The following is a 25377-nucleotide window of genomic DNA, read 5'->3' as shown; positions in this document are numbered from 1 at the left end:
GATACAGGCTAGGGTAATTGCAACAGATTTACGAATGAACTGAAGTTTATTGGGATTGGAGGATATAGGCTAGCCAGATCCTAAATCCAGTATCCGTAGGATAGTCAAATCTAGAAATAATATAGATGAAGATTTCACAAGCAGATGAACTGACGTTGTGGAGAAGGTAGAAGATATTAAAGAGGTAGAAGTAACAGGATTTGGAGATGATGAAAATATAGGGTTGTATGTTCAGCACCAGGACAGACTTGGGCCACAAAGAAGAGGCGGGCACAAATTCGAGGCTGAACAATGATGGGTGGGAATTGAAAGCCAAGGAAGGGTATTCTTTGGAAGGTAGCTAGAGGCAAAAGGAAGTAAGAAAACTGTCAAAATATGAACAATCTCACATGATCACTCGAGGAGGACATCCTGTCACCTGCTGACACATACTGGTTTAAAAATCATGGATTCAGAAGGACTGGTAAGTTAATTATTAAATTCTTCAGACACAATAGACCCAAACCCACTCACCACTAGTTTAGAATCCAAACATTAAACAAATTAAAATAATGTATATAAATCACACACCTCACATCACACAGCACTCCAGCTATCTCTTAATCCAAAAAACAGCAATGGGTTAAGAAGGCAACTCACTACTATCTTTCCCAGAACATTTAGAGATAGGCAATAAGTGCTGGTTCAGGCAGTGATGCCAACAGCCCATGAATCACTAAACAAATTAATGTTCTTTACCTGACAAAATTCCAAATACTTTAGATACACAACTAGCCAAAGTTAAATTTAAATTATGAAACAGTATGAGACTGCCAGTTTCATTATATTTTTGTTTATATTATATTTAAATTGTCAACATGCATCCTGGGCTTAACATTAGCTGTTTGTTCCACTTAAAACTAGAAGAAGGTGGGTTGGAGGTTGATTTGTGTCAGGAGTCAGATATATGGGCGGAATTTTCTGCATCTTTGAGTGGAGTGAACAATGGTGAGAAAGCTGGGAAAATACAGCCAAAAAAAACTCAGAACCTTGTCAAGAAAGACACTGCTAATTCTCCAGAAGACTTAAATGATGAGTTCAGAACCTCACTAATGAGCAGTGACCTTATTTTTATGCATTTCTAGCTGGTTAAGAGCCCAACCCGCCTCATTTCTACATAAGTTACAATTCTTCTGCTCCAAAAATTAAACAACCTCGGCACTTGTGTGAAAGTCTGAATGGTTACCTGGCAGTACCAGTTCACTATTCGCATCTCCAAGCCTTCATCGACTTATGCTTCATCACAACATCCCTGCATGGTCCATTAACACTGTTACCCTCCATCAGGAGCCATTAGGAACATCGTTGCACAGTTACCTTATCTGGACATGTTGGCATTTAATAGCTTTCTATGAGATGCCCTTCATTCTTCTAAACTTCAGTAAATATTGTCCTAATAATCCAGTCTGTCTTCATACATCAATCCTGCCATTCCAGGAATCAGTTTTGTACATCTTTGTTGTACTTCCTCCATAGCCAAACATCCTTCCTCAGTTAAGGAGACCTAAACTGCACATGATTCATCAGAACTGGCCTCATGAAAGCCCTGTATAATTGCAGCAAGACACCCCTACACCTATACTCAAATCATCTTGCTATGAAGACCATTTGCCTTCTTCATTGCCTGCTTAGAAGCTAATGTACAAGGACATGAAGATGTCTTTGCACCTTCCCTTTCCCTAACCATCACCATTCAAATAATAATTGCCTTTCTGCTTTTGCTACCAAAGGGACATTTAGCCACTTTATACTTCATCGTGCCTTGTATTTGCACACTCACTCAACTTGTCCAAGGTATCTCTCTCAGTGCTCACCAGCTCATCCTGTTTTCAGTCATCTGTAAATTGGAGATATTACATTTAGTTCCTTCATCTAAATCACTTTTTATATTAGTGAATAGCTAGGGTCTAAATACCATTGAAGTTTCCTTTATTTAGATTCTGGACCCTGGTCTCAGAATCCTTTAGATCACTCCCCCTCTAATGAAGGATTCTTTCACATTATGAACTTTTGGGAATCCTACCACCTAAAAATGGAAAGGTTTTCCCGTGCTGCTGACAGTTGTCTTTGGGGAAAAGCAATTAACTGATTCACTGAGCAACCAAGTGATTATCTTAGACATCTATGAATAGATAATCTGTTTATATTGGTGTTTCCCTCCATGATGGCTAGAAATTTTCCATAAATATGAGGCTAAGAAGGAAAATGTGCTTGGTAGCCAATCACAGTCACAATATTCCTTCAAAACTGGAGTCTCTGGAGATACTGCTTCTCTGATAAAGGTTCATTCAGGTTTGCCTGTAGATTCTGGTGCACTGAATCCATTTGGCATATTCTGGTCAGCTTGTAATCCCTCTATTTGTTCTACTGTTATTCCTCCAAAAAGCATGAATGAAGAAATATTCATGTGAGAAAACTCATTCGACCATAAGAAATAGGAATAGGAGTAGGCGGTTCAGCCCCTTGAGCCTTCTCCACCACTCAATTGGATCATGGCTAATCAAACATTCGTCACATCCATTTTTCTGCATTTTACCCATAACCCTTGATTCACCTACTGATCAAGAATCTATTTATCTCATCTTCAATATACACAAGGGGTCTTCCCACAGCTTTTTGTGGCAAGGAGTTCCAAAGACTCACTCAGCAAAGAAATTCCTCCTTATCTCAGTCTTGAATTGGTGCTCCTTTATTCAAGGACTACAGCCTCTGGTTCTAGACTCTCCTGTAAGGGGGAACACCCTCTCAGCATTACCCTATCAAGCCCCCTAAAACTCCTATGTGTTTCAATGAGATCACATCTCATTCCCCTAAGTTCCAGTTAATACAGTCTCAACTTGTTTATCCTTTGCTCATAAAACATTCCCCCTCCATATTGGGAATCATCCGAGTGAACATTCCCTGAACTGTTCACAGTACTTCAGATGTGGTCTCACCAGCACCTTGTAAAGTTACAGTAAGACTTCCCTACACTTGTACTCCAACACCCTTGAAATAAGGGCCAATATTTAATTACCCTTTCTGATTACCTGCTGCACCTGTGTATTAGCTTTCTGTGCTTCATTCACAAGTACCCCAAGTCCCTTTGTGTTATAGCACAAATAAATATTTTGTTCACCCTTCCAAAATGAAGAACTTCACATCATACTTCATTTTGCCAACTTACTTAATCTATCAATTCCTCCCTGCAAACTGTTTCGCATCTCTCTCACAAACTGCCTTTCCACCTATTTCTGTGTTGTCTGCAAATTTGGTTACAGTAAATTCACTTCCTTTTCCTAAGTCATTAATATATATTGTGTATAGTTATGGTCCCTGCACTGATTGCCGTGGAACCCCACTGCTCATGGGTTGCCAACCTGAAAAAGAAGGCCTTATCCTGACTTGCTGTTTTCTACCAAATGGCCCTTTCCCTTGTTGTTTTTCACTTCTGCTTAAATGGACGCTACATCGTCTGAGCCTAGATCATCTCTCACAAATGTCCTCATTTCATCTCTCATTACTTGTGTTAACCCACCAGCTTTTTTATTCCCCCTGCCTCTCTGAAAGGTCATTCTGACACTATTTGCTACTGGGAGAAACAAAAGAAAATGGCTGAAAAGCTAAACAATATCTGTGTTTAAAAATTGGATATATATAATTGAAAAATATATAAAAATCTTACTCTGCATCTATTTAGCTGAATTTCAGCAAAACTATTTCCTAATAATTTCCTAACCCATACTCTCGTATATATAGAATGGAGCACCAATCAATGTAACAGGTAAACATCTCACCTGTCAACATCTCGTATGCTGTTGTCAGTCAGTGCCACATCCTCAGCAGAACCATCTGTTCCTTTAGGTGAAAGAATCTGAGCTGGTCTTTGGTAGTGATGAAGCAGAAGGCTACGCAATCATTTCTCTACAAAATTGTGCCTTGGTTCTCTTTTTGCCAACTTTTTCTATCACCTCTTTCTTTCTTTCACCTTTATAAAAACTTTTAATTAATTTACATGCTTTTTGAGTCTTTCCATAAGTTTTAGAATTTTTGTCATGCTACTCTAATACTCCTGTCTACTTGTCACGTGCATATTCTTATGTTTTTACTAATAGAATGTTCTCTCCTCAGATCCATATCTGCACCTGAAGCAGTATTGATAAACTGACCTTGTAAATTTACATTTAAATGCACTTTGATTTAAAACTGTCTTAAACTTATTTCAGAACATTTAAGTCTACAAAGCATCCATATGGGAAAATTTAGACTAATAAATGATGTCTGAACATTTTGATGATTTATGTCACTTCCAATTTTGATTTGTTATTTGCTGATGCTTACAATGTTTTGATTAATTCAGAGTCTATTATTGTGGCTTCTGTTTAATGAAAAATAACTTATAAGTAAGGTGAACACACTGCAGAGATGTCTGTGCTTCTAGTGAGAGTCAGCTCCTTAGGTGTGTATAGTGGAGCCTTGGAAAATGCTTAGGAAGATTTTATTTGCACATATCTTAAAAGACTGATACAATCAGATTGCAATTTACTCATTTTAGATTTATCACCCAATGAGGAAACAGTCTATTTAAAACCTTCAGATCCACATTATGAAAGAGAAGTTGATGCATTGAAATGAACATATAAAGGACTGAACTGCCATGTTTTGTGGTATATTTTTGGCCACTCCTAGGTACAGAAGATCTTTAAATGAGGATTGATTTCTGTATTATAAGATATCAATGAGTAATCCACCAATGGTGAACTGTATTAACTTTCGCTGGGCATATTATCTTGCATATGATCTATTCAGGGACAGCAACAAATAAATGGAGGGTGTGGAACAAAGAGAACACATCAGTCTGGATAGCTTTTGGAAACTATGCACCATTGGACAATTGTAGAATGTAGCTTCTCATTTGTGAATCCTCATATGATGAGTTTAAAGTTTCTTGAGTATGGTGCAAGTAGTACTATAGTGAGCTCTTACTGAAACAAAATGCACCTTCTGAGGGAAGAATCTGAGTTTACTGGTGCCTCTGTTGAGGTTACAAGTGCCATAAGCAAAGAGGCTTGTGTATAATTTGCATATATGCAGTTCTGGTGTTATTTTTACTCCTGTTGAATATATTATTAAAGAAAAGATTTTTTTGCCAAATTCTAATTAAACAAAGGATAAAAGCAAATTACTGTGGATGCTGGAATCTGAAACAAAGGGTCAGTTATACTCGAAATGTCAGCTCTTTTCTCTCCTTACAGATGCCGCCAGACCTGTTGAGATTTTCCAGCATTTTCTCTTTTGGTTTCTAATTAAACAAAGCCTTTAATTGGGGCAATATGCTGAATAACTAAGGTAACCATTTTCGCAAGTGGGCAAGGAAATCACTGCCTGAGATGAAGATTTGAACTTTAGATCCTCTGGCTTCTATTTTGTAACTACTTAATTATTTTCTTCATTTTGATTTAGCTATCACTTTTGTTGGTTCTGAATTTATTGTTTCTTTTCTAGCTTCTTGGATTTGTTTATGCCTGTTACGTGATCAAAATTGTTGCTGAAGAAGAAGACAGCTGTAAGTACTCAAGATAGTAAAGATGAAGAAAATAAACAAGTCTACCTTTGTGCATTTATGCTATTTATGAAAATTCCAGTATAATTTGCACTGAGTTAAGAGATGAGGGCAAATTTCAAGTTATTTATCCCAGCATAAATAGTACTAGAATGTTAATTGTTCATTTATAGCCTGATCAAATTAAGTAGTATTGCAACAGTTGAGCTGAAATATTTTAAGTTGTCCCGCAGCTAGCTTTTACTATACGTAGAAATGTTCATACTTTTAGTTAGTTGAAATATGTTTCTGCAGTCAAACATGTACTAACAAAACAATAAAATAATATTTCTAACAATCTGAATTTAAACCCAAACATTTCTAATAAAAATGCTCAAATATTGGACTTTTTGCAAGAATGCAATGATACACTAATCTCAAGTATTTTATGTTGAACTTGACACATAGCAGTCTATTAAAAACTGCCATAACTAATTTCTGACACTTTCTGACATTGCTTCAAAGTATAATTTTATACAATTTATGTGAACAAATGTATTTTGATAATTATTTTTTGGAGTCAGAATCATTTTTCATGTTTTGGTGGAATGATCAATAAAGTGATGTGCAAATAGAATGTGCAACTCAGTAACAGTGACAACACAATTGATGTTAGTATAATGCTTTTAATGTCTCAAGGCTCTTCAAGCAACATCATAAAATAAAGCATGACATGAATAAAACAAAATATGATGCAAAGGTACATAAGAAGTTATAAGGTCCAATGATCAAAATTGTGCTCAAAGAAGTAGGTTTTAAAGTGTGTTTTAAAGGAGAGAAGTGGGGTGCAGAGGTGTTAGGAGGGAAATCCAGAGATTGGAATCTGAACAACTGAAATTGTGGTGTATCTAAGAATGTTCAAAAAAACAGAATTAAAAGAACACAAATATTTCAGAAGGTTGCATGGCTGGAGGACATTATAAAGAGAAGGGTTAAGGTCATGGAGGAATTTGAAAATAAGAATGAGAATCTTAAATTCAAAATGTTTCTTGATTAGATACTAATGTCAACGAACAAAGGGGTGATGGATAAGTAGGACTTGGTGTGAATTGAACATGAACAGCAGAGTTTTGGAAAGGTAGTATGTGGGAGGTCAGTCAAGAATACACTAGATTAGCCAAATGTACAAAACAAAGACATGAATGAGGGTTTCAGGATCAGATGAGTTAAGACTCAGATGAAGTTTAGTGATATTATGGAGGTGGACATAATAATATCCATTAACAATCCCAACTTTTGCTAAACATGTAAGAAATCTAAATTTCTTGTGATATTGGAGCAATGTCCTGGACGTGAGGTGGATACCACTGATCAGTTTTAAAATATTCTTTCAAATTTGCTGCAGAATTGCAGAATTGAACTTAGGAGAAAGGGCCCAGATGATCACATTTTCATTCCAAGTATCATAATCTGGACTGTTGCCTCTGGAAACTGTGCAGAGGCTGTTGAGTAGCAAGGCAGGCTGTGTATGAAAGACTGGTATTAATGCTTTGTGTCTTGTGGAGAAGATAATAATACAAAAAAACTGCTTTTTAACTATCAACCTTCTCAATCCTTTGAACAATTCCCCAAGCCCTATCCATGCTAACCAATGCCACCTCACGCTCCCATACATTTCCATAGACACTCACACCCTCCATAACAAATAATTCCTTTCTATCCAAACTCCATGGCTTCTTATTCTCTCCATGTCAACCTATGTCATTGCACTCACCTCAAAAGCCTTTTGTAACCCTAATAACAACTTAGTGCCAACTAATGCTAACCCATTCTCCCCATTCATAACCCTTTGTCTTTCTCCCTCCATGCCAACTTGCCTAGTTTCCACCGTGACCAAATCTGAAAACTCATGCTGAGATTATGTAAATTGATGTTCTGCGATTATTTTTAAAACAAAATGCTTTTATTGATAAAAGCCTACTCACTACATTTAAATTCCTTCAACTGTTTAATCCTTCATGAAAACAATTATTTGTATTCCTAGCCTCACATGCCTTAATAAATTATGTGGAAGCATACTTGAAATGTAATAGCATCCCAGGTTATGGGCCAAGTGTTGGAAAGTGGGATTAATGTAGATAGCTTGGCACAGACCTGATGGGCCAAAGATCCTGTTCTGTGCTGTATGAGTTGATGACTGTATAACCACTTGGAACTGTCAATCAATCAGGTTTGACAGGCTGTTGACAATGTGCTAATGATAGGTTGTGAAATCAGTAGAAAACATATAAAGTGACCATTCAGTTTGTGTCTGGTCTGGTCAAGAGAAAACAGACATATATCAGGTATAGACAGCTGCAATTGAGTGAATCCCTAAAAGAGTATAAGGGTAGTAGGAGAATACCTAAGAGGAAAATCGGGAGGACAAAAAGGGGACAAGAGATAGTTTTGGCAAATAGGGTAAAAGAGAATCAAAAGAATTTGTACAAGTGTATTAAAGGCAAAAGAGTAAAGGAGAGAATAGTACCCCTTAAAGATCAATGAGACCATCTATGTGTGGAACCACAGAAGATTGGTGCGATCCTGAACAAATATCTCGCGTCAATATTATGATCATCTATGATATGATTCTGAGGGATGGTATTTACATGGAAATTTGGAAATGTAAGGACTGATTAGGGATAGTCAACATGGCTTTGTGTGTGGGAATTATGTCTCACTAAGTTGACTGAGTTTTGAAAAGGTGACAAAGAAGATTGATGAAAGCAGAGCAGTAGATGTTGTCTATATGGACTTCAGCAAAGCATTCAACAAGGTTCCATGGTAGACTGGTTAATAAGTTTAGATCACATGGGATCTGGGGGAGCTAGCCATTTGTAAAAAAAATGGCTTGAAGTTAGGAGACAGAGGGTGGTGATAGGGAGTCGCTTTTCAGACTGGAAGCCTGTGACCAGCAGTGTGCCACAAGGCTCAGTGCTGGGACCACTGCTTTTCATCATTAATATAAAAGATTTGATGTGAATATAGGAGGCATGGTTAGTAAGCTTGCAGGTGAAACCAAAATATGTGGTGTAGTGGTCAGTGAAGGACACTACCTCAGAGTACAATAGGACCTTATGTACGATGGCCAAATGGCCCAAGGAATGGTAAATGGAGTTTAGTTCTGTAATCTGTAAATCTAGTTTTTAGATTAGAATCAGTCTGACCATTGTGGCACAGGGCAGCTCACACCTTAAATGCATTATCTGGGCCGACATGACACCAATTGTTAAAGTTCACTTGAGAATGTAACTTTTAAATGTTCTGCAATTTACATATGAAAGAACTGAAACCAATGTGTTCATTCGAAAAGATGAGAGACTTAACAAACAATCCAAGTCTTTTTCAATATATACTTTCAGTTACATCACACTGTAAACTTTTGCTATAAATTCTGTGTCTTACGATCTTATACTCCACAACCACCTGATGAAGGAACAGCGCTCCAAAAGTTAGTGCTTCCAAATACACCCGTTGGACTATAACCTAGTGTTGTGTGATTTTTAACTTTGTACACCCCAGTCCAACACCGGCATCTCCAAATCATGACTTTAATTTAAATAAATGTGAGGTCTTGCATTTTGGTAAGATAAGTCAGGGCAGGACTTACACAGTTAATGGTAGGGCCCTGGGGACTGTTGCCGAACAAAGAGACCTAAGAGTCCAGGTACATAGTTCCTTGAAAGTGAAATTGAAGGTAGACAGGGTAGTGAAGAAGGTGTTTGGGATGCTTGCCCTCATTGTTCAGAACATTGACAATAAGAGTTGGGACGTCATATTGCAGCTGTATGGGTCATTAGTGAGACTCCTTTTAGAATACCACATCCAATTCTGGTCATCCTTCTAAAGGAAGGATGTTGTTAAATTTGAGGGGGTGCAGAAACAGATATTGCCTGGACTGGAGCGTTTGAGATAGAAGGAGAGGCTGAATAGTTGGGGCTTGCTTCTCTGGAGCATCAGAAGCTCAGGGATGACCTTATAAAGGTTTATAAAGTCATGAGAAGCATTGATAGGGTGAATAACCAAGGTCTTTTTCCTAGGTTGGAGGAGTCCAAAACTAGAAGACATAGGTTTAAGGTGAGAGGGGAAAGATTTAAAAAGGAACTGAGGGTAATTTTTTCACACAGAGAGTGGTGTGTATATGGAGTGAACTGCCAGAGAAGTGGTGGAGGGGGGTACAATTAAAACATTTAAAAGGCATTTGGGTGTGTATATAAATAGGAAGTGTTTGGAGGGATATGAACCAAATGCTGGCAAAAGGTCATTCTAGTATAATGCATGTTTTGTGAACACAAATTGGCTATAACGCGATTAATGAATTGTGGATGCTGTTTGGATAACACAAACTAAACGAAAACAGCAATTTTCTGTAGCGATCTTATACAGTGCAGTTTCCTATAGTGCTGAGTTGCAGAACAACGCAACTGTTGTATTATAGCAGAATGACTTGTAGTTCAGATTGGGATGTATGTTCAAAGCGGACAAGCTGGACCGAAGAGTCTGTTTCCATGCTATATGACTCTATGATTCAGCAGAGTGAAGTAGCCAGTGGTTTTTTTTAAACTGCAGAATTTTTTTTTAATTGTAAGAGCAGATTTAAATGCCTTACAGTTCAACAGTTCAAATGAGCTTGACAGTTCCAATAGGATTTAAATGCTTTGATAGTTTAACTATTCCAATGAGCTTACTCACTTTTATCCACATTTTTAACTCCTACTTTTGATAATCCCAGAACTTGTCCTCCACCAAAGGGTACATTACCACTCCCATACAGCATCTTACCCTCTCCTAAAAACATCTCTGGACCTCTCTACAAGGGGATCTTACCTCTCCATAGAATCCTTCTCTTAAATAATGTAAATCCCATAAGTCATGTTTTCAAAATGGCACTAATGAAAACTTGATCTTTTTGAAAGAATTGAATTTCTCACGTTCAGCTACCTCCTTGATCCACAGATGTACAAACTATAACCCACCCCCATTGACTAACCATGGCTAAAATACTAGGTGAAAGTGAGGACTGCAGATGCTGGAGATCAGAGCTTAAAAATGTGTTGCTGGAAAAACACAACAGGTCAGGCAGCACCAAAGGAACAGGAGAATCGATGTTTCGGACATAAGCCCTTCTTCAGGAATACTAGGTGCCAGAATTGGAGACCAAACTGATAGAACTGAAGCTCTGATGCTATTTACGTCTTTGCAAATTTCAAACCTGAAATTTTGTGAAGGTAAGCAAGAGGTTAGTCCAGGCACTCATTTTCTACATTAAAATCTCTGGGGTTATGTCTGAGAAACATTGAGTCCTTCCTCAGGAGGTGCTGATCCTTGACATCACAGTTTAGCAATGAAAACCTGACATCCTCCCTATGAGAGATACTGGTCTGATTTTCTTCTGGACCTTTGAAGACAGACTGGGAGGAGCAGGAGATTTGGCAATGTGGGGGTGTGGGATGGATGGCAGTCCAATTCCTTCCCTCTGCTATGGCATATTGTTGGTTGTAGCAATCTCAAAAGCACAGTTTCTGACAAGTTGACCTACTAAGCCATTTAAGGAGCCATTTAAAGGCCACTTATTAATCCAGCAGACACTTTTCCTGTATTGAGATGGCATATCATAATGTGCAAAGATTATTCACTGTGGTAGCCTCCCAGTCCATTCTAGGGAGGGATTGTCACTCAGTGGCCCACAAGTGGGGCTTAGCTTTGACAGCAAGTCACCACTGCAGCTAGGTTTCGACCATAAAAATAGCTCCTTCCCTCACCCCTATCCTGATCACTGGGCCTGCTTCTCAAATGAAACTAGGTGTCCTCAAGGGTGTCTTGGCATTGTGGTGCCCTTTTCATCATGATGCAGCCCCAGCAATGGTCACTACTATGGGTATGGATGCCAAGGCTACTTGTTTAAGCTGGAAGTATAGGAGGAACGTTGCCATGTTCAATTTTACAGAAGTCCCAGCTGTTAATTAGAGGTCATTAGTAAAATACTGCCTTAGGGCTTTGCTGTGACCCTTAAGCTTTGAGCTTTGGCACAAAATTCAACCTGCTACATCTTGTTGCTGTGGCTAGATCTGCTGGAGATCTCTCCTTTCAATCACAATCCACCTATTAATGTCAGAAAACATCCGGCCTCTGACAGAATAATGAAGCCCTCTCATGAAAAGGTTTGGAGCCTTTTACAATGTCTCATGATGAAATAGCCAGGTGTCCCAGCCAATCTGACACAGTTCCAGTTATCCAAATTATTGCATTACCCCATGAGCAGTACCCAAAAAAATAAATTAAATTGACATTTAACTTAATTAAAATTGGAATATTTTCTTCACTCACCAATCCCAAGAAAGGACAATTTAGAATCTCAGTCCTATTCAGTTTTGGAACAACTTGAGTTTCTTCATTCAGATTTTGAATTTCTCTCATGTACACCACACTAAACTACAACCCCCCACTCCCAGTCACTTCATGATTCCATCACTACTGAACATTGGCATGAATAATGTGTATAAAATGCTCTTGGAGGAGTGAAAATAAACCAGAATAGACAGCGTGGGAATTTCAGAACATATTTACCCTGAGAGTTTTACTAAAGTGAAGCAGATTGGGGCTGAAGTTTTGTGGGCAGCTCCAATTCACCTACTGTTTCTTCACACTAATTGTTTAATGGTATTTTTGCAAATCTTTGCTCCTGTTCCCTCAAAGTTGTAGTAGACAGTTTGAAATTTACTTCATGTATGTTTTATATTTAAAGCCCTTCCAGCTTGAACTGGATTTGTACATTAGATTGTATTGTGACTTTTAGACTGGTAACAGGCATTATTCTGCAGAAGTATGTACTGCATCCATAGAGATACTCTAAATTATCGATGGTGTTACACATTTAATTACAATTAATCGAAAGATAAATCTCTGTTAATATAATATCTCTATTACCCATTTTCTAAAAACATGAATTAAGATGTTGCTGTCAAAATGCACCATCTGCATCCATTATCACATGAAAATTGTGTTTGGATTAAAGAAAGAATTTACAGCAAGCTTTGAGAAACAAAGGTAGGTTTTTTAGAAGTCTGGTTATAAAAGTCACTTGGCCATGAGATTTGCATTTTTTTTATATAATTAACTGCCAATATTTTAGACTGGGAGCCTCAGCTCATACATAGAACAAGGTTGACATGGGAGGAAAATTTGTTATGGATTGCTGCTTTCATAAATAATGAAAGTGCAGCAGAAAGTGTTCTCAAGAGACCAGAGTGTAGTCATACGCAAAAACTAAATGGGGCAGAGGTGTTTTGATGGTTTTGTACATGTTAATTTTATTTCCTGCAGGGTTTGTCATGCTTGGCTTTAAAACAACTAAAAAACACATTTTAACTCTTTCATTGAAGAGCATTATTTTTTATGAGCTATACTGGTCCCCCAAGTAGATGCCATTCAAATACTGCCAACTTCACAAAGATTGTTATTTGTAAGATATCAAGCAGTGTAATTAAAACATGTACTATTTTTATCAAATTTTATTTAAATTCAGTTGCATTTTTACAAATAAAAACACAATTTTTGATCACTTTTCGGTTCTCCTGCCAAGGAATCAGATCTGGAATAATTAAGAGGTTTTTTTGCCAAATACCAATTTCCATTCTCACTATAAATTGGTATAAATTAAACTGCTACAATTTAAATTATATTCAAATAGTAATAAGCCATATTTATATTTGTGCAAGGTAGGAGCAGCCACATATGTGAACAGTTGGTAATTTCTTATATTAATCATGTTTTAGAGAACATATTTAATACTCAAATAGGATGGCTATTGTAATGATTATTTTCATTATTTAACCCATTGAAAAATGTAAGTTAAATTACAAAAAGTCAGTATGGATTTGCAAAGGGATATGTGTGTCTAACTAAGTTGCTGGAGAGTTTTGAAGTGGTAAGGGAGAGAGTTGATAAAGGCAAGGTTCTTATCATGATATGCATAAAATTCAAAAAGGTGCTCGATACACTGCCAAACAACAGACTTGCGGTAAAAGGTATAAATCAGGAATAAAAGGGGCAGTAGCAACATGGATATAAGATTGACTGAGCTAAAAAGCTGAGAATAATGGTAAATGGCTATTTTTTACACTCAAGAAATGGTTGTAGTGAGTTTCCCAGGGGTCAGTATTGGGGTCTTTGCTTTTCTTGATATGTATTAATGAAGTACAGATATGTACGAAATTAAATGAACTAGATCTTGGTGTGAAGGGAACAGTTTCAAAGTTTGCAAGCAACATAAAACTTGGAAGAATTGTAAACCATGAGGAGGCCCATATAGAACTTCAAAATGATTCTGACAAGTTGGTAGATAGGTGAATATGTGGCTATTGGAGTTCATTATGGAGAAATGTGAGATAAAGGTAAAGTCATCACCATAGTTTTACCAGATCATGGGACTGTTCTCTATAGAGAGAGAGAGAGAAAGAGAGAGAGAGGACTGGTGGTGATTTAACCTGAGGGTCACCATTGCTCAGGTTGAGAAGGAAAAGCCTTTGTGGTAATCTGAAACAATGAGTATTGAACCCACATGGTTGTCATCACTCTGCATCATAAACCAACCATCCAGCCAAACCGAACTTTGAGGTAATACATTTCAGTACAAAGAACACGGAGAGACAGTATAAAACAAAAAGGATGTTCAGGAGCAGAGGTACCAAGGTGTACATGTATATCAAGTCAATAAAACATGGTAAAATAGGTAGAGAAGGCAGTTAGAAAAAGACAGGTTCATTAATAACAGTATTGAGTTAAAGATCAAAAAGGTTTTGCTGAATGTGGAGAGGATATATGTTAGCCTTTAGCTATAATATTGTGTACACTTCTGAGAGGCACAGAATACGAAGGATGAGAATGCTTTTGAGAAAGTGATGAAGAGCTTAACAAGAATGCTTCTGGGGATGAGAAACGTCAGGTGTGTTCAATTAAATTGAAGAAGTTGAGATAGATTTCCTTGGAAAGGAGAAGGCAGAGGAAAAATTTAATACAAGTTGCAAAATCATAAAGGGTCTGGAAAAAGTAGTTAGAGAGATACTATTCCCAGTCTTCAAAAAGATAAAGAGCCAGAGGGTGCTATTTTAAAGTATTTTGCAAAAGAAATAAATACAATATAAGAAAAGAAAATCCCAGTGAATGGTTCAGGTTTATAATGCAGTATCTGGAAAATGTGGTGGAGACAGATTCAGTTGAGGCATTCCAGAGGGCATTTCATGTCATCTTAAAGAGAAACAGTTTGCAGGGTTATGGGGGAAAGGCAGAAGTTTGGTGGCATGTCAAAATGCTCAGACTTGGTGCAGACACGATGAGCTAAATGGCCTTCGACTGCATCATAACAATTCTGTTTCTGTGATTCTGAGTCTGCCAGATCTGGCAAATCCAGAAGGAATGAAGAAGCTGCCAGGTACAGAGGTGGAAGATCTGCCTCATTGCACCAGCATTGGTATTGAAGTCTTGAACAAAGCAATAAAACAAAAATGAAACCCACCACTGCACAGTTCCCATCCAGGCCACCTCCTGCTCGGTAAACAAAACACACAAACCCCGCTTCTGCATATCCTTCATATCATTTTCTGTCCCATACCCAATCCTATACACCCTCAGACTCTTTACGCCAACTTATGCCCTTCCACCAATTCTTGGCCCTTCACAGTTCCTTTGCAAATCCATGCTTTTATACCCAATTGCATAAACATTCAGAATCTCCATGCCAATCCAAGCCCCAGAACCAACTTCATAGTCCCTTCATACCAATCTAAACCCCTCCACACGCATTCAATTGCCCTTTACAGCCCTGATGTCAACCTAGTGCCAGCTTATGCCAATTCATTCAACCAACCAATCATCCTTATACTGAACAGATTAATTCACCCAGCATTCCCTTTGATCAGACATCAGGGCCTTGTTGAAGCAAAATATTTAAAATTCCAGTCAGAACATTTACTGCAATCTCAATCTCAAGTTGTAACTCACAAGTTGAAACATTTATTCCGGGTGACAGGCTTGAGATCTTGGAATGACCGCTGAGGCTGTCAGGTGTAAAGTAGGGTAGGATGGAAGGCTTGACTCACTGCACCAGCACTATGTTCAAGTTTACAAAAAAAAACAGTAAAATTTTTAAAAATCCTCATACTCTCCACCTGTTCAATCATGCCAGCTTGTGTCCTGTACCCACTCTCATAACTTAACAGTTCAAAGTTAACCTATGGCCAGTAACCAATTGCATAGTCTTCATACCCTCCATGCCAGTAAAATAAATTTCATAGTTCTTTAAGGCTTTTCCTCTTATGTACTCAACTTCCATCACTTCCATATCCTATATGTCAACCTATGCCACTGTAATCAACCACTCATAAGGCCCTAAATTCTGCTGTCAATTATGGCCTTCAAGATAGGCCACAGCTCTTTATAAGCCATATGCCACTTAGTCTCAACCAATGCATGCCACCTAATACCCTTTGCCTTTATACCTATCTTGTCAACTCAGCCATTATTCACTTTGTGAAAACCCATGGATCCATGCTGAGATTAAATACTACCAGGCTGAATTTAACTTGAAATCAGCAATTTTGGTGAATTTCATGAAGGGTTTCTCCCCCCATGAGCACCAGTGAGATTTCTCATGCTATTTTTCTAAACTCACCTCATTAACTATGCATCATGTCTCTATGGCACCCAGCTAATTGTAAGTTCCTTGTCACCACAGGCAGAAGTTCTCCCCTGCCAGGACCTCCCGAGATCCCTTGTGCTGGCACCATTTTAAAGCCCAACTGTGCACTGATACAATCGCCACTAGCCAGGAGTTGCCATTCACTGTGGACACACTGGAAGGGGAACTAGAACAAATGCTTCTCATGGCACATAAGTGACATAGCAGACACTTCCTTGCATGTACAAGTCCAGATTTGTAAATCTAGGACTATTTACAAGCCAAACTATACAGGTTACTCATCCTGAGCCTTGTCCCATTTTAAAACTTTGTCTAAGGACTCTCTTTCTCCAGTACCTAGTGCAGCCTATCATTTTCTCTTTCTTCAATGAGGAACCATCCCATGCTGGAGAGTTTTCAAATGGTTGAAAACACTCACTTTTACTCAGCAACAGCAAAAGTGAACAGTGACCAAAGAAACAGAAGTTGCATTTGTGTCTCAGAACAGACAGGAGCTGCTCTTCTTTTGAGCACCAACGACTGCACCCAGCTCTCATCTGCTGGGTTTGGGTGTCAGTTAAATCCTGACTTGCTGTGCTTGACTCTGCCGTGCTCTATCATACAGAAGGTGATGTTCTTCCTGCTCGAAGACCTCACCTTCCTCCTCGGAAGACTCTGCCACTCCCCCAACTCTTTAGAGTCCTTCAGATTCCCTTGTTGCCTGCTGTGTTCAGAGCACAGCATGCTGGGATTATGCAGCATACACTGTACAGAGTGTACTGCAAGGCACCTCCAGTCTACCCAAGTATCTGAACTTCCTTGAAGCAACAGAATCTTCATCAAGGTCCTAGCTGTAGAATGGGCTACAGTGCATGTATGCTTAGCCTTCCTATACCTCTCCATCTCCATTTCCGGTGACCAACTCAACACAGGTTTGCATAATAGAGTTATCACCCATGGTCTCAAAGGGTAGCACTTGAGTCCAAGCAGCCATTCTTGTATGGCACCAGCCCTTGAAATGAAGCCGGAGTGTGAAATTTCTAATGATATAAGCTTCATGGCAGATTTCAGGATACCTGTCATTGGCTTCTAAGATGTCATACTGATAATCACAGATGACTTGTATGTTAATGGAATCGAAGTCAGCCATGCTATGATATGGCACACTCAATGTAAAAGGTATACACTCTGTAATACCATGCACCTGGGGGAAGCCAGACATATTGCCAATGTTTACAGCTCAGGTTGCAACAATGACCTAATCACAGGGAAATGTCATGAAGTAGTGTGACCTGACACAAATTGCTTCACTAACAGCTTGGAGATATTTGTGTGTTAAGGGTAGTAAGATCATACTCAAGTCCCCAGCACAGCTTTGTAAGTAGTAGTTGCATAAAAATTAAGTGCGATTGTCACATTGACAGCCACCGGGATAGAATGGCCACAAACTCTTTTAAGTTGCTGATTCCACTCCAACAGCTGACGTAGTTCTGTGACAATGTACCAGGACATCCGCAATTTGTGCCAACACTGCACCTTGGTCATCTGGAGCAATGTCATTGAAACTTAGAAACTTAGGGCCTTTTGTACCTCCTTTGCATCTTAACTGGGTCTTCACCTGCAAACCCTTCATGTGGAGGCAGATCAGCAGTGACTGGAGGTTATGACTGGTCCTGAGCTTACTGGCACGTCCGTTCCTCCTCAATTTCTGTGTCTTTATTGCACCATAGCAATAGTGATAATAACCTCAGTTGTGGCGGGATCCATGCTTCTAATGAGCCTGTGTAAGGAATGTGAAAAACAGATCAGGTCCTATGTAATATGAGCAATCAGAATTCACATCATTCATCAGTGAAGGTTTAACATCGTCCTTCATTATAGGTAAGGCAGATGAGCATAGAGCCTGGATCAGTACGTGAGACTACGATGTTGGGGCCATTGCTGATGCTTGGATGAGAGAGGGATAAGACTGGCTGCTCAATGTTCCAGGGTTTCATTGTTTTAGATGAGATAGAGACGAAGGTAAAAAAAAAATGGAGGAGTTGCATTACTAACCAGAGAGAATGTTTCTTCTGCATTCAAAAAAGACCTGCTGGAGGGCTCATCCACTGAGGCAATATGGGTGCTCAATCTTCCAGGTTCACCTGGACCATCGCGGACACCTTCCTCCCCTTCCTATACCTCTCCATCTCCATTTCCGGTGACCAACTCAACAGACATCTACTTCAAACCCACTGACTCCCACAGCTACCTGGACTACACCTCCTCCCATCCCGCCTCCTGTAAAAACACTATCCCTTACTCCCAATTCCTTCGCCTCTGTCGCAACTGCCTCCAGGAGGACCAGTTCCTTCATAGAACATCCCAGATGGCCTCCTTCTTCAAAGACTGCAATTTCCCCTCCTACATGGTCGTTGATGCCCTTCAGTGCATCTCCTCTACTTCCCGCACCTCCGCCTTTGAACCCCAACCCTCTCAATGCAACAAGGACTGACCCCTCCTCACCTTCCACTCCACCAACCTCAGCATACATCGCATCATCCTCCGCTATTTCTGCCGGGGCATGCATTTAAGGTGAGAAGACGAAAGTTCAAAGGAGACACGAGGTGGAAGTTTTTTACACAGAAAGTGATAGGTGTCTGAAATGCACTGCCAGGGATGGTGATGGAGGCAGATACGGTAGGAATGTTTAAGGGACTTTTAGATAAGCACATGAAAATGCAAGGAATAGAGGGATATGTACCAAGGACAGCCAGAAAGGATTAGTTTCCTGTGGTATCATGTTTGGCCAAAGAGCCAGTTCCTGGGTTGTACGGTTCTATATTCTATGTTCATTCAGTGGGACATGGAAGTTCCATCAAAAGGGGTTCATGGAAATGCCTTGACATGAACCTCTGACATAGAGACCTTATTCTGATGAATGCAACACAAGCCATGCTGTGCAAATACAGTAGGCGATTTAAAGTGCTATATGATTACTGACACCTTACCAGCCCCACATCACTTGAAAAAGGCAGCATTACATGAAAGCACATTTTAGCAAAACCTACAGTTCAAATTGAGAAGAACTCAGTTCTCTGCCCTCATGTAGCCTATAACAGATGAAAGGCTTAACAGACAATCAATTCTTCAATGTATAATTTCAGTTACATCACACTGCAAATTTTTGCTATAAATTCTATGTTACGATCGAGCCCTCCACAATCACCTGATGAAGGAGCATCGCTCCGAAACCTAGTGTGCTTCCAATTAAACCTGTTGAACTATAACCTGGTGTTGTGTGATTTTTAACTTTGTACACCCCAGTCCAACACCGGCATCTCCGAATCATGACTACTATGAGATCTTAGATTGTCTTGGGTCCTCTGATTACTTCTATTTTCAGAGATGATTATGATCAGTCTGTAGTGACAAATGACATGGTCGAGATTGCTTGTGACCAGGATTTCTAACCAATATAGTTGGGCACAGCATGCTTTTCACAAACAGGATGCTATGAAAATAGATTGCTTCAATCTGTACTGTAAAAACCCCTGATTAATGCAACTGCCCTTTGATGGGGACTCACATTACTCACAGGTAAATCCCATATGATCAGAGAAAAACACAGTCATTATACTACTTCTAGTTATGGTAGCAGCCATTTTTCATTTCCAGTGCACCGATACAAGTTGCATGATTGTGGAATACAACCTAGGTGTTTCTTAGCACAGTAAGTCTCAGGCTCAGCTTTGCAATCATGGTGCCCCCAACTCCCAAACCTCCATGTTCCTTTCTTCCTGGCTCTCGCTGTTGAGCCCATCAATATACCACTTTGAATTACAACTTCATCTCTCAACATTAATTCCCAAGCATCAGCCCTCCAGCTTAGTCATAGAACATAGAACATTTCAGCACAGTACAGGCCCTTCGGCCCTCGATGTTGCGCCGACCTGTCATACCAATCTGAAGCCTATCTAACCTATACTATTCCCTGTACGTCCATATGCTTGTTCAATGCCAACTTAAATGTACTTAAAGTTGGCGAATCTACTACCGTTGCAGGCAAAGCATTCCATACCCTTACTACTCTCTGAGTAAAGAAACTACCTCTGACATCTGTTCTATATCTATCACCCCTCAATTTAAAACTATGCCTCCTCGTGCTCGCTGTCACCATACTTGGAAAAAGGCTCTCCCTGTCCACCCTATCTAACCCTCTGATTATCTTATATATCTCTATTAAGTCACCTCTCAACCTTCTTCTCTCCAACGAAAATTGCCTCAAGTCCCTCAGCCTTCCCTCGTAAGACCTTCCCTCCATACCAGACAACATCCTAGTAAATCTCCTCTGCAGCCTTTCCAAAGCTTCCACATCCTTCTTATAATGCGGTGACCAGAACTGTACACAATACTCCAAGTGCGGCTGCAGCAGAGTTTTGTACAGCTGTAGCATAACCTCATGGTTCCGGAACTCGATCCCTCTATTAATAAAAGCCAAAACACTGTATGCCTTCTTAACAACCCTGTCAACCTGGGTGGCAACTTTCAAGGACCTGTGTACCTGGACACCGAGATCTCTCTGCTCAAACACTACCAAGAATCTTACCATTAGCTCAGTACTTTGCATTCCGGTTACTCCGACCAAAGTGAATCACCTCACACTTGTCCGCATTAAACTCCATTTGCCACCTCTCAGCCCAGCTCTGCAGCTTATCTATGTCTCTCTGTAACCTACAACATCTTTCGTCACTATCCACAACTCCACCGACCTTAGTGTCATCTGCAAGTTTACTAACCCACCCTTCTGCGCCCTCATCCAGGTCGTTTATAGTCATTTGAGATATCATGCTGAATAATCCCTGCCTAGGTCAGAGTGGTGGTGAGTATGGATGATCCCTCCCCTCCTCATGCAGGAACCCATGACCTTCAATGCACTATAGTCCTCACTTTATACTTCGAGGTTTCACCTTTCACAACTATTGCCTCCTCTGCTTTTTGAAATGCCACCTTCAATTCTCAAAATTGAGTTCACCCACTTTCCTGACACAGCAATGGTCACCCACTACATTCATTCATCTCTCCCTCAGGACTGACTGGTCCACCTCCTAGACTGACTTGGTCTCCCAGCCCTGATTGCTGTATGAGCCTGGGACTTTGACTGATCTCTGTGCAGCTCTGAGTTAGTGCAACACCCTGGCCTGATTCTGTTAGACATACAGAGCTGACCGTGGCACACTTGCAGACTGTAGTGATATGGAACCCCAGACCTCTTCAGTTGACTGACTGATTGTGTCCAAGACCCTAAATGAGAGTGGATGCTACATTTGACCCCCTGACTGAAGGTTGTTTCCATTGATCTGACTGGGAGTATGACCATTTTTTTGAAGCGCATGCAGTATGTTTGTCGCAAACACTTCTGACACATGGTGCAGGTGTGAGATTCAGTTAACATGCTCCCATATAGTGGCATTATCAAACCTCTTTACTGATGAATGCTGACAGCCATGATAAGCTACCTCATATCATGTCTCCACTAAAAGGCAAAACAAGTGAAAAGTACTGAGAGGCTGCAGGTTCTGAATGAGGCAAAATGCAAAAAGGTAAGGAATGTGTAATGAACATTCAAGTAGTCACAATGTGAGTGAGTAGTAACAGAACAAGTGAGGACCTCTGAGATGCATCCTGGTCAAATTCATAACTTAAGTGTCCTGTTGGCAACATTCCAACGAAAGCTGCTAGTGCGCTTCAAAGTGCAACATTGAGGTGCAGAACTGTGTCACAAGCTGCTTGAAAATATGCTACAATAGTACAGCGAAGCTGGTATATGTGCAAACCTAATGTCCATGGATGGGGAACATGCAGTTGCTGTCCATGGAGTGTGCCCAGAGATAATTGGGACTGCTGTTGTAGCTGGAGGGTTGGAGGAAAGTGATAAGCTGGAGCTGCCATTTCATGTCACCATCTAGTTTCTATTCAACAATCGGGAGAATGAGAAATTGCATATAAACAAAATTGCATATAAATCAGCTAATGATTAGGTGCTGATGCATGGAAGTGGAAAGGGATACAAATAGATATCTCACCACTCAATGGCAATATTCTCTTCTTGCCACTTTTGCCAACTTTCCAACTTTCTCCCTAATGCCTATGTTGTTGAGCGGCTGGGAAGATTCAGACTTTATTTTCTTAAAAAGCTCGCACTCTCATTCATAAAAATACATTTTCTACATTTAAATTCTTTCAATTGCTTAATCTCTTTTCTCCACAAACATTCCATTCAAATGCATAAAACCTGAAAGCATTGAAATTCATAGGCTCACTTCAATGCTTTTATTGATATTTATGAAACTGAAGCATCCTGTGAGTGGTAATCCTTCAGAAGAAGAATGTGACTTGCTCATGGCAAGAACCTGTGTCTTTTGATGTGAGGAAGCTCTTTCACTGCAACTACAGTATGTTTCTGGTTGATCTCATGCTTTTGTTGCATTAATTACATGCCATAGATATAACAAAAGAATTTACGGATTGATAATCAGCATGTTTGTCCCATTATGACAAACTTTAAACGGCCATCAAATCCTGAAGTGGGACATTATCCTGGCGCATCTGGTGCAGAGGTACAATACCACCACAGTAGGCATCCCACTGTGATATTGTTAGGTTGTGAAATCAGTTATGCAACTCTACTCATGCAATAAGAGCCATCAAACCTCTCAACAGCAAGTACAAAATAGCAAGCAATGTTTTTAACAAACATTCTTCGAATGTTCAAGATTGTTTAGATTTAAATCTTGTTTAAAAACACTTTAAATGACTTTCAACTTTGATAGTTCCTCCTGATATTTCCTATTCACATTTCTGACAGCTCCTTATAATAGGTCCTCTTTAAATTTTGACATTTCCTCATAAAAGTTCCAATGCACTTCCATGTTCCCATAAGTTGATAGCCTTTAATGCACATTTAAGCCTATTTTTATCAATCCAAAAGGGCACCTTACTTCCTCAAAAGAGCACCTGACCTTACCCAATGATATCCTGGAATTATAACCAAAGGGATGCCTTACCTCCCTCAAGAGATAACTTAGCTATCTAGACGAATCTGCAAGGTGTAGATCATCTCTTTTTATGTTTAATTTTATTTGCATTTCACTTTGTGTTTCAGATGCCAAAGATACCAAAATTAATAAGAATGTAGCAGGTTATGATTTTTATGGGCAGCTGCCTCCACATAACATATATTACAAATGATAATCAGCACCAATTTGTGTCCTCATTAAAATGCTAGTTTTTACACTCAAGATGAGATTTACAATTTTCAGCCACATCTCTCATTTCTTTGAATGTGAAGAGATTTTTGTCAACTTCCATGAAGTGATTCTCTCTGCGAGGCCTAATGTGTTTTCATAGACAACCGTCTCAAACCTGCCTCATTAACTGTCTACCCTCATGCCTGATGCTAGATGAATTCTTCTATTTGCTATAGTTGCAAGAGCTTACTACTGCCAATATCCCTGGTGTGACACCATCTTGAAATCCCAGTTTTGTACCCAGTCGAGCATGGCAGCCTGAACTTGCCAGTGACACAGCAACTACAAAGCAATACTTCTCACTGCACATAGTGGTATGGCTGATACCTCCTTGCACATACAATGGCTTTCTGACATTAATTTTCAACTATTCCCTGGCTATAGGAGGGGGACCAGAGGACGGGAGAACAGCAAGTTCTCAAACCTTTATTCGAGAAGGGTGGTACAGATAAATCGGAAAGCTACAGGCCAGTGAGTCTAACATCTCTGGCAGGGAAACTATTCAAGAAATTCTGAGGGACATAATTAATGTGCACTTGGAGAAGAAAAGATTAATCATGGTTAGCATGGCTTCGTAAGGAGGAGATCATGTCAAACAAGTTTGAATTTCTTTGAGTATGTGACTAGGTGTGCAGATGAGGGTAGTGAAGTTGATGCAATCTGTATGGACTTCAGTCAGGCTTTTAACAAGGTCATGCATGGCAGGCTGGTTAAGAAGCTAAGAGCCCATTGGATCCAGGGCAATTTGATAAATTAGATCCAAGATTGGCTTAATGGCAGGAAGCAGAGGGTAATGGTCGAAGGGTCTTTTTGTGACTTGTAGATAGTGGCATACTATAGGGTTCAGTACAGGATCCCTAGCTGTTGTTGTGTAAATTAATGATCTAAGCATGCGTATAGGAGCTATGATCAATCAGTAAGTTTGCAGATGGCACAAAAATTGGTGGTGTGTTAAATAGTGAGGAGGAAAGCTTTAGACGACAGGATGATGTAAACATTAACAATGGGAAGTGAAATTTAATCCTGGAAAGTGCAAGGCGATCAATTTTGGAAGGATTAATAGGGATTACAGGCTGAATGATCGGACTGTTGGAAATAAAGGGGGTCAAAGGGACCTTGTCCATAGATCCTTGAAGGCAATGGAATATGTAGATAAGCTGGTTAAGAAGGTATAATGGAATCTTGGGTTTATTAGTCAAGACATTGAATACAAGAGTAAGGAGGGTATGATAGAGCTATATATATCTTTAGCTAGTCCACAGCTGGAATACTGTTTGCATTTCCCATCACCACCATATTATAGGAGGGATGTGATTGCACTAGGGAGGATGCAGAAGAGATTCACCAGAATGCTGCCTGGCTACAGTGAAGAGAGACTAGATAGGCTGATGTTTGTTTCTTTAGAGCAGTCATGGCTGAGAGGCCTCTGGTTGAGGTGTACAAAGTTCTGAGAGGCATAAAAAGGGAGAAACCTTTCCCCTGAAGAGAGGGATCAATATTCAGGGAGTGCAGTTTTTAACATAAGGAGCAGGAGGTTTAGAAGGTTTTGAGGAAACATGATTCCACCCGGATGGTTGTAGACATTTCGAACTCATTGCCTGAGACAGTGGAAGAATCAGGAACCCTCAAGACATTTAAGATGTAGTTAGATGGATCCAAGATGGCGGCGACCCAGTAAGACTGAGTCTATAGTGCTCCTCCCAAGACTTGGGCACAGTGGGTCACCTACCCCCTACCAAGCTCACCAAATCATTTATAAATCATTTATAATAGTTTAGTAACTCAATTAGTTGTGTAATATTACATTTAAACAA

At 39.6% G+C, this 25377-nt stretch overlaps 1 protein-coding gene across 6 annotated transcripts in view; it reads left to right on the top strand.

Moving 5' to 3' along the window:
- The window catches only part of nkain2 (sodium/potassium transporting ATPase interacting 2), a 524118-nt gene that overhangs the window by 465999 nt on the left and 32742 nt on the right, over positions 1-25377 (top strand). For all 6 annotated transcript variants that reach the window (XR_006310461.1, XR_006310460.1, XR_006310462.1 and 3 more), the window contains one exon: positions 5524-5584. Coding sequence is in view for 2 of the 6 variants with exons in the window: in XM_043684074.1 (XP_043540009.1) it covers positions 5524-5584 (61 nt within the window). In the remaining 4 variants the exon portion in view is untranslated. Of the gene's footprint in view, positions 1-5523; positions 5585-25377 lie in introns of those variants that run through there.

The sequence above is a fragment of the Chiloscyllium plagiosum genome, chromosome 3, assembly GCF_004010195.1.
Source record: "Chiloscyllium plagiosum isolate BGI_BamShark_2017 chromosome 3, ASM401019v2, whole genome shotgun sequence".
In the NCBI taxonomy this organism is placed as follows: Eukaryota; Metazoa; Chordata; class Chondrichthyes; order Orectolobiformes; family Hemiscylliidae; genus Chiloscyllium; species Chiloscyllium plagiosum.
The sequence above is the reverse complement of the archived record's forward strand: the minus strand, read 5'-3'. Positions and strand labels throughout refer to the sequence as shown.